We start from the raw sequence: 11117 nt of genomic DNA on the forward strand, positions 1-11117 counted from the left end.
AGAAGTACCAGTGGAACCTGTTTGGTCAGCTGAGGACTGAGAAAGGGCTCGTTAGGTGGAAACCTGTATTGGGAAGCACTAGTTAAGTCTGTAAATTGTCAAATGCTACATTCCTACTGCTTTCAGTTAATTTAAGCAACAATGAAACACTGAAGTAGCACTTCTTAGAGATGCCATATTCTGTGAAGGTGTTTTCTGTTAGACTGAATCAACAGGGTAGGTAACCAGCATATAAAAGAGTGGATTCTTCTGGTTAACTTTAGGGCTCGGATACTGAGACACCCTCTTAATTATTTTCATTTATTTTCCACTGTGCATTTTCAAATGGACCGATTGTGAATCTGGAAGCTTTCAAGGGACATGATTGGTGCATACATTTTTAAGTGCTTGCATGAAAGACAGATTTATTTCCATCTCTTGTCCAAAATGCCAAAACACAAGAAGTTATTCAGGGTCCTAAAATGTAAAAGTTTAGAAGGTATATATATTTAAACTTATGGTTTGTTTTGTTTTGCTGCTTCAGAACAGTAAGGCATCATCATGCTAAAACTGCCTGTAGGATTACAGAATTACAATTCAGGAAAGCACTATGTTTGACCCCTAAGTATTACTGGAGATTAATATTAATTGTTAAGTTCTTATTTATTTTCTTTTCACAAGGAAGCTGTTCTTTATACATTTTAAGCTACGCAGCTGAGCATCCCAATTTGCTTAAGCACCACCACACACAAACCCAAGAATTTAAAACACGCCATGAACTCAAGAAATTTTTGTACTTTCCATTTGTTAACAAGAAACAACTTTCTCAGGAACACCACATAAAAAATACGAGCTCTATCCACTTGACACACTAGAGCCATCAGACATTTAGTGGGTTTACTGCTGCGTTATGCAGCTTAAGAGGCTGGAGCAAGTCCCCCTCATTCTTCCGCTCGCTCTCTTCTGTGTAAATATTGTGGTGTGCGATGTAGGATATGACAGAGTCTGGTATGAGGTATTTTATGCTTAATCCTCTACACAAGGCAGAGCGTATTTGCGTTGCGCTGATTTCATTCGGAATCCATTCTTTCACCAGAAAGATATTGTGCTGAAATGTAGTTAAAAGGTCTGATTCCTTGATACACTGAGCAGGATCAGAGCCAGCACGGCTGATACAGACCAAACCGAACTTCCCCACTATTTCTTTGATGTCTTCTTCCTTCCAGAGATTGGGCGTCTTAAATGTCTGTAGAAGATCAGCCCCACAGAGCAGCTTTAATTCAGGTAGAACTGGAAAGACAAAAGAAAATGAGAGATGTGCTTTTTAATTACTTGATCACCTACTTCATCATCACTCACAGCATATTAATTTTATCTGTACAACGTTAAAAGAGTGTTATTCCTCTGCTCGGGCAAGCCAAAAAGGGGAAGAAGCAAAGGAAGAAGAGTTATTTTAGCACAAAGGCTAGGCTTGCTTGAACCTGACTTCAACACCTGAGCCTGCCCTGCTCGCTTTGCTCAGGTCGGTGGGACCAGCCCCAGCTAGCGAGGCTCTTGCTGTCACATTAGCTAGAGAGTAACCTCGCATTTTGCCTGGGCTTATACCGGTAATATTTCATGTCATGTGTGTAATATTTAATATAAATAATGCATCATGCCATGTGGCCATGGCATTTTCATTCTACAACAAGGAGATCAAAAGCTAAATTTGCTGTACCTTGAATAATGACAAGAATAATACTTCCCTAGTACAAGTTTTTTTGTTTTCTCTCCATTTCGTGTCTGCTGCCCACTGCTCGAGTTGCAGCACCGAACTATCTCGCTCCTCAACGTTTATTCCATAGCGCTCAAGATTATGCATCTGAGTATTTTACAAGCATTGACTAGATATTTTTGCAGCCTTGCATTCATGTGAAATGAAGGGGAAGGATGGAGACTTCTCTCCATTTTACATTTATTTGTGGTGGTAGAGGGTTGGCACACCTGCAAGTCCTACACATGGAAAGCATCAAAGCGCTGAAGGCAGAAAAAGTAAGTAACAACAGTATGATATCCTTTGTCTGTTCAAAGTAACAGATCACGGATAGCTGCCAGATAGAAAAAAAATTAAAATAAATTTATCCAGCCACTACATACTAAATAGAGGAACCTATTTCTTGCCTGTCCTCCTTCTCATCCTGTTTTTGCTATGCTTTTTGGTTCTGACTGTAGAGGAATCCTGTGGTGATGGCTGATGAATTCTGAACTAAGCATCTTTACTGTGAAAGAAAGACTGGTTTTAATGTTTGGGAGGTTTTGACCATTTTTAAATGAAATGCCATAGAGCTTGAAAATACTAAAGACAGCCAAAAGAATTTTTTGTAATGGAAAATTAAAATAGTCTTTACTACTTTCACATTAATTTTCCTTAGCCTAGTGATGTGGATTAATCTGCCTCGTCGCTTGCCAAAAATCATTAACCCCATCAGACCCAAGATTCCAAATGCCTTGACACTTCTTTTTCACTATCATCTGGAAAGATATAACAACTCAACTTTTGGAAACTTTTCTATAACCATGAACAATTCCAAAACAAAACTCCTGCTTCTGTGGGAGCATAAGTGCATCAGCAGTCGTGCTGGCATTTGGCATGGCTTGTTTTTGGCAGGCAGCTCCAACCCTCAAAACCTACCAGCTACTGTGTTCAACTTCTTCATCAGTTAGTCTAGTCAAGCTGTATTGTTTTTAATGCTGAACAGAGTCATGTTTGCAGTCAAGAACCAACCTGAGTGCTGCGAAGAAAGGGAATCCTCTGTAGATCTTTCTGTGGGCGGTTTGTTTTTCATGAATTCCTTCTTGGACTGGAACAATCTGAGGGATTCATTGTAGTGGTGCCTACATTTAAAATAAAGGCTTCTGTGTGAGGTAATCCTCTCAGAGATGGACAAAGCGATTACCTGGCACTTTCAGATTCAAGAACACAGTCTGCTTTTATGCACTTTGGATTTGAATACAATTTGGTAAGAATTTAGCATATTCATTCTACCATGAGATTAGTATCGAGGTAGTTAACTTGTAGCAGAATTCACAAGCAACCTCGGGTAATGGCGTTCTGGTTTTCAATTCCCTTTTGAAATTTGACCATTATAGCAATTTTGGCAGCAACATTACATTTAAAACATGGTGGACATTTTGCCTGAAACAGGATTAAAATCACACTTCGATCACTAGATTTAATTTTTTGATGAAACACAACCCCTTTTGATGATGTTTCTGTAATGTGTGCTCACTTTTCAGGAGGAGACGTTCTCGTTCTTGCTCACCCTCTTCACAGAAAATTTTCCCCAAGTTTCCACTTTATGGTTTTCCCTTTCGTTTTGATTAACAGAATCACAATCCTGAGAAACAGTCCTCGTCAGATTTTTTGACATCTGCTATGCTTCTAATTTTACCGAGTTCAGATCCATGAAGGCAGGCAAGGATTTTTTTGTCATTTTTTTCAGTTTATTCTTCTGCTGCTCCTGGTCACCAGTGGCCCAGGGTAATACTGGCGCTCTTATGTCACGGCTGCGGCCCCTTCTTTGATCATGAGGGCAAGTGCCAGTCTTAAATCCTAACCCCTAAACTCCTTCCAAATCAGCATTGCTGATTTGTTGGCATGAGTCAAAATCTTTTCAGGAAACAAGCTCTTGGTTAAACAGGACAAGTAGCCACGGGCTCAAGGGGCAGTGTCTCATTTCTGTCCAGTCTGTGTGTAGCCAACGTGGCCACCAGGTGTTTCAGAGCATTGATTATGAGCTACAAGGGACCGGCTGAGTTCAGTTCCTGGAGAAAGCCAGAGAACCCCTTGAATTGCTGGCCTAAGGAAGGAATTTATTTGTTTAGTGATTTAAAGGTGCGTTCTTCAAACCACATAAATACTTTTAGCCACAGGAACACATTGCACAAGTAGGGACATATACTTCGACAGGCTGCATAACTGTCTGCAGTGATTTTTGATGCTCAGCCATTGGCTAAAGAAAGTACCCAGACAAGAGGTGAGGGACATATGGTGGTAGGGAGGAGGTAGCAGTAGCTTGGCCTGTGCCTTCCTACATTTCTATTTTTAATCCTGCCTTGTTGTAAACAGGCTGGTGCTATGTATAGGCGAGCACACTAACTTTGTAGCATGGACTGACATTCTTGGGCCACGATTCAAAAATAGGAATCCTTGGCAAAGAGCTCACTGCAGGACTAACGTTACAAGTACTGCAAAACCTCAACTGCCAAAACGTTGGAAGTTCTGGGGCAATGAGGGTTGTGTTATTTTAAAGATACACCAAACAGGACAAACCGATCTGTCAGTTATCGAGCATTTTCTGAACAGTGTATGAAGCTCTGACTAAATGTATGATTAAATCACAAGCACAGTTCAACAAGACTTGGGTAAGATAGATTCTAAATTAATCCATATTATATCTGGGCTACAATCAAATCTACAATACAAGAGGAATGATTGTAGTTCTTTGGTAAGATACACCAAACAGGACAAACCGATCTGTCAGTTATCGAGCATTTTCTGAACAGTGTATGAAGCTCTGACTAAATGTATGATTAAATCACAAGCACAGTTCAACAAGACTTGGGTAAGATAGATTCTAAATTAATCCATATTATATCTGGGCTACAATCAAATCTACAATACAAGAGGAATGATTGTAGTTCTTTGGTTACTGATAATACTATTTTCTTGTCTAGGAAGAAGATTCAGGAACAGCAGCTAAGTGGGAAATAGCTCTATCATGTTCCCTGCTCATCTCTAAAAAAAGCCTTGAGATAGTCTCCAGATTTCCCACACTCACTTAAGGTGGGTTATGAGCTTTGGTGCTTAAAATTTTTTTATGTCGTAACTATTTGGGAACCTCTGCAAAATTGACAGATTTTGATGAAATATGACAATTTCATCACACTCAGGTAAAACAAGTACTGCAGGAAAAGGCCATTCATGTGTCTCAGGACACAGTGTTCTACTGCAGTTAAGTGTACAATTCAAAATATTGATAAGAAGAGACATGTAGTACAAGAACATTTTTTGTCTTTACCTTGCAAAAGCAAAATCCTTCTATCGCTACAAAAGTTTCCTACCTGAGGGTGCTTATAATGGAGGGAGCAACTGGTTCTTGATTCTTGGACCAGGAATGAATCTATAAATTAACCTCCAACACTTGTGAAAAAGCACAACTCCACAATAATCCACTACCTATTTATACTTGGTAAGAATCTAGCCCTAAAGCCACCTCTTTTATTTTATTTTTTCTTTTTAATATTCACATGTGACAATTAAAATACAATATAAAGCCAAAATACCTACATGTGCTATTTCATCCGGATGCTGCTTTGCCATTCAAGGGTCAGGATTCAGCATTAGCTGACAGCACTGGTTCAGCTCATTCATATGGGAAAAAAATGCTTTAAGCTCATTTCTCTCCTTAACAGGCACCCATTATAACATTTTGTGAGGTTCCCTTTCTGGAGTGGCAGGTAGTTGGGCTGTTCATACCACAATGATGCATCTTTCCCTGAGCAGAAAATTACATGTACAGGTTTTATCTATTGTACCCGCTTCAGCTGGAGCTGTGCCGGCTCAAAGCCTTTGCAAGTAGGTTCACCTGATCTTACGGTTTGTGGATGCTTCTCTGGAGGAAAAGAGTTTTAGAAAACTGAAGTTCAGGACAAAAACCCCATGTCTAGCCAATACTGCAGGACTGACTATTCGGTTATTTCTCACACTGGAATAGGTCAGTGTAGTCAGAGAGGAAAGTTTCCTGCAAAGACAAGGTGACGTTGCCCGTAACGCATTTATTACCAAGACCAATCATATTGGAAAAAGGCACATTTTGAGGTCATCACATCAAATTAACAGGTTTTGGACAAATTGTTTTCCTGCTAGCACAAACCCACAGCAGACTTGTTGGTTTTCAAGAAAACCCAAGCCCACAACTGCTGATGTTTAACTTGTCGTTAGAGTTAATACGAAAAATTTTTGACGATGTGGGAATAAACCTGCAGACATAATAATGCCAACATAGCTAATCTGGGTTAGGGGCACTCCTGAAGAATAGGCTTGTTTGTAAACTCCCTACTTTAGGATTAAGATCTCTCTATTACCTGCCTAGAGGCTTAATAACATAAGAGCCAAGAGCTTTGCTGCAGAACTCTTTCAGTGACCGCAATTTTGCAAGACTCTTTATTGACAGAGGCTTTCCACATGCATCCAACTGCTTAAATGGTGCAAGTGCCAAGAAAAGAGAACAAACGTAATTACCTTAATACTTTTACTGTCTCTGTCCATGTGTCCTGCTCACTTTCCCATGGATCAACTCGAATCCAGTCAGAAGTCTCCAGCGCTAGCTTAGCCATTGCTACCCGGTGTCTTGCTGAAACCAAGCCTTTCTTTCCATAGTCATCATTAACAGGAGACATTATGCCTTCAATCACCTGATACCTTCCTTTTGAAACAAAAAAAGGGTTAAAAAAAAAAAAGAAAAATATAAAAAGAAAAAGAAGTCATCTTCACAGAATCTTGAAAATTTAGGGTGGGTGGGACCTTGGGGGCTCATCTAGTCCAACCTCTTCAAAGTGTGCTTAACTTCAAAGTTAAGTAAGAGGCTATGAGCAACCTGACCTAAGTTTTACTTTCAATACAGAAACAGCAATTAGAAAATTAAAAAGCAGCCTTCTTATTCCTCTGTGAACTGCTCAGTCAATGGGTTTATCCCATTAGATGGTTCCAGAAGGAAAGCTGGGTGAATATACAATTTTCAAGCAAGTAGAGACGCTTGTAATTTATGATGCAAACTATCAAAATTGCAAGATATAATTTTTATATTCTAATAAGCACAGTTTTTATATAGCCAGAGCAATGGATGACTTAACTGACCACTGCTTTGTTCTTAAGCATCTGATGCTTGTTAATTCACAAAATCATTGTGCCTTGTCATTGTGTTAAAGCAAGAATTATGGCATATTACTGCAGCTGTGATTAACGGGATTCAGACAGATCTGAAGGTTCAAGAACGAAAATGGGGCTAATGGAATCTAAAATGAGACTTACAGCACTATGGTCCAAACATCAGCTTAGCAGCCATTAAAGGCCCTTTCTGTCTCTCTGATCATGTTAATTAAATCTGAAAAATGCCTACATTTTTCTACTCTTGTAACATAACGTAATTATTAACACCACGAGCTCTTTTTGTTAGACTTTGCAGTTCTGGCCTCAGATCAGGAAAAAAACCCCAACGCTCTGTAGCTGTCATTTTAGTAAATCGACAGGGATATGAGCTGCATCCTTCAAGAAACAGAGAAGAATATTTGTAAAGAAAATGATACCCCTGGACTCATAATTTCTGATACTGGCTCATGACAATTTAGAATTCTAAAATAACAGTGTACTAACTTCACATCTATTTTGATGCAATAGGATAAAGTTTTCAAAGGCGCTTAAGTGAGTTGGACTTAAAGAAAGAGCATTAAAAGTTAGTGAAATTTATAGGCCTATCTCCTGTTGAAATGTCAGACCAAACTATATCCTCTTTTAAAACATTACAGGCAAAATGATGAGCAGAACAAGATAAAATTTTCCAGAAACATGCAAAGATGTGCATGTAATGAAGTCCATCTCTTGATCTGAAATTAAAAATCTTTTCACTTGACATATGAACAACAATTATTCTCTGATACTTTAATCATATACAAATTCTCATTTAAAGGGAAAGAAATTACCCTTACTAAAAGGTTTTTCTTACACAATATTTTTCTTTTCCATAACTCAGTTCCTTTCTTTTCAGTTTCTACAGAGATAAATTGTTCCCATATATTTTAATTGACTATATTAAATGTGAAAAATCAAAACCGTGTGAGATCCCACTGGCCACGTATGATTGCAACTCTGCCATATCCTCCTGAGCTGTAAGGATTTCAGTCTCTAGTCCGGCCTCGAACTGCACAAATTGGATAAGAGCTTCTGATGCCGTATCAGTTTGTTTTAAAGCCGAAATGAAACCAAATGGAAAAGAAAAATCGACGTTGCTAATACTTAAGGGACCAAATGTCAAATACGATAGCTGAGACAATTCACAACAACTGAGTACCACAGCAGGATGCAAACATGATCGACCTAAAAAGACAGTTTTACTATTCAAAACACAGGAGAGTATTTTATTACTGGCTTTCAATAACTTGTCCTCTTCAGGAATTTAAAAGTTCACCTATTCAAATATGTCCCTCAATTTTGGCACGCATGCTGGAGGTAGTCATTAAATTCTGACATCTTGTTTGGCTTTTTTTTTTTTTTTAGATTTCCATTGAAATTCTCTTCTCTGTCCCATAAATTATTACAGGTGGTTTCAGACCTTCTTGGTCCAAAACTATCTTTAAATTCTATTTCTTTGGAATGCTATTGAAGTATATTACTGCATGTCCTAAGTATGTGTAAAAAAATTCCTCCAGGCCCTTAAGTGGCTTTGTTTTTCAAAATGTACTTATCAAAAGCAACAAAGAATTTCCTCTTGCTATGGAACTTATGTTCTCTAAGAACTACTTAGGATAACTGGCTGGAAAACTAAATACAACGAAAGTAATGAAACAAAAATGTCCCTCAAACATGTTAAATAGGTATTTAGTATTTGAACAGTCACTGTAAATTGTCACAAACAGAAATTTTAATGCCAAATTAGTTTATTAATACTAAATAAAATTTATCAAATACCAATCTGTATAAATTTATATGTGTACCTTGGAAGGGATTTAAAACATGTATTATCGTGTAGTAGTGAGTCTGTAATTTACTATTAGAAACAAAAAAAGTAAATAATAGAAAAACCACTACAGAAAAACAAAGAAAAGAAATACTTCCACACATTTTACTTTTGCCCACTACTCGTCTTCCTCTCGGTGTCACAGCAAAATCCACGACAGTCTGGGAAGCTCTGCAGCGTCCTGCTGTTACCCTGCTCAGCGCGCAGGAACGAGGCCACTGCTGCTCTGCCCTGTGCTCTCTCCAGAGGAGGCTGCAAAAGGACTTTGTGCCCGAGCGCCGCTTTATTCTGCTCCTTTCCCAAGGTACCGTTAAATAAGTATTATGAAATAGCCCTGCCTTAGCATAAATGAACTTTCTGGAAACTTTGCTCCATGCTGAACAGCGCTTACAAAACATAAGCCTCTTTTGCATTTCTATGACAACTAAGAATTAGGTATATCCATTTTATCCAGCCTGATTTGTTACACCAAAGTAACTACCCCAAGTAGTATCTTCTAGATAAAAGTTGTGATTTACAGCACGGCACTGTCAACGTGCTCTCCCGATGCACATTAGTCATAAGCGGTGACAGCACCAAAAGATCCGTGTTTCAAGCTAATTTTACCATGTGCACGATTTTATGGTATCGTGTCACTGAAAATAGCAAATGAGCCATTATTTTAATGTAGTTTGGTACATTCCTGTTAAACTCCAAAGCTTTAGAAGTGTCACGTAGGCTTACATGAAAACATTACAGACAAATGGCAATCTTATCCTTAGGTTACCATGAAACTCCTGATAATTCAGTATTCAACTCTTAAGTTTATACTTTATAATAGAAGAAGAAAACCCCACATAGTTAGATTTGCTAGTAGCTTCTATAACATAAGTTAAATGTGACAGCAACTCAAATACACAATTTTTCCCTTCCTGCAGGTATGGACATCACTGTAGAAACCATATAGCTCTCATCCACAGGTTAAAAACCCATGAAACCCACAGCGCCTCCCAAAACCACACACAGACCCCAAAATCTCAAAACCAAATCCACTGAAGAATCCAAAACGAAAACAAAACTACCCCAAAGCTCAAACACCAAAACTCCCTAAAAACCCCCTAAACTACCAAAAGTTCCCCAGCAATCCAACCCCCCAACCTTCACCTCCCCCGAACCAAACACCAAAAAATCTCCCGGCAAAACCCTGCAAACATTAAGCAAAATAATTCATCCTCTATCTAAGGCTTCTGTCCTACGTATCTGAAGTCTGTAAGCATGAGACAAAGAAAATTCCCAAGAATTTTTTTATTTTTTTTTCTGAAGACTGCCCCAAATTAATTTTCAGCACTGGACAAGAGACTAACTTCTATATATGAGGGCATTCATGTGAATAATTGCAGGACAGAGGATTACAAAGTTTTGGTTTGGATTTTGGAAGATTTGTCCAGGAATCAGCATTTTCTCTGCTTCATTAAGCCTGTTCTAAAGGCACTAAGTTACCTACTCATCTAAGAGTTAACAAAATGGGGCTGATGAACAGTTTAAATTTTACTACATTGTATGTACACAACATCAAATACCTAAATAACAAAAATCACTTGAGTGTCCAAAGAGTCAAGGAAAGTGGCAGCTATTTCAGACTGTAAAGTGATGCGAAACTTGCTGTCAGAAGAGAACGATGTTGGAAAATACAGTCAAATAACTAAGATGCCACAAGAGCTTACATTAATGTAAGTTTTCCTTTTTTCACTGAAACAACCACTCGCACACTTCCTTTTGTGACTATGGTTAGTTAACTGAATTATTTAATTTCTTTTATCAGCCTTCTGAGTGTGACTACACATACATAAAAATCACGTGATAAAGTTCTGTATTGAAGTGACAGTAATAGTTTCCCTTGAACGCACAACAAATCGACATTATCCTCCCAGAACTCTCAGCCTGCTAATGCTATGAAAACAAACACAAAGATTTTCCATTGCTCCATATAAACCAAAATGCTAATTTTATCTATAGATTATAATTAACTGGAGTGAAGGGAGGTATATCTCACATCTTTGTTCAGATACTGCACAGGGGAGGAAATAAAGACAAAACCACCAGCTAATGACCATACACAAGTAATCCCAAATATTTGAGCTGTTTAAAATGATTTAGAGACTAAATATCACCTAGATGCCATTCTGTGCTTTACCTTCCCATGACACACATGTAGAGATTGCCAAGCATGAAAAAGGAAAAGAAAACAGGCAAGACTTTTTTTTTTTTAACTTGCTGTGCAGTCACCTTCTGCAAGGGGAATCCAACAGAAGAAAAATCAAAGGGGAAAACAAGTCAGCAATCATTGCATCAAAAGTCAACATAAACAACAAAGCCATCAGAGCA

The 11117-nt window shown here is 38.3% G+C and overlaps 1 protein-coding gene across 1 annotated transcript in view; it reads right to left on the reverse strand.

Annotated features, from left to right (window-relative positions):
• Window positions 1–859: 859 nt before the first annotated feature.
• Window positions 860–11117, reverse strand: part of NMNAT3 (nicotinamide nucleotide adenylyltransferase 3) — a 14141-nt gene continuing 3883 nt past the window's right edge. The window contains exons 2-4 of the mRNA XM_009866580.1: window positions 6263–6446; window positions 2744–2853; window positions 860–1269 (exon numbers count right to left, since the gene is read on the reverse strand). Coding sequence (XP_009864882.1) covers window positions 860–1269; window positions 2744–2853; window positions 6263–6446 — 704 coding nt within the window. The remainder of the gene's footprint in view (window positions 1270–2743; window positions 2854–6262; window positions 6447–11117) is intronic.

The sequence above is a fragment of the Apaloderma vittatum genome, unplaced genomic scaffold (assembly GCF_000703405.1).
Source record: "Apaloderma vittatum isolate BGI_N311 unplaced genomic scaffold, ASM70340v1 scaffold6373, whole genome shotgun sequence".
Classification (NCBI taxonomy): domain Eukaryota; kingdom Metazoa; phylum Chordata; class Aves; order Trogoniformes; family Trogonidae; genus Apaloderma; species Apaloderma vittatum.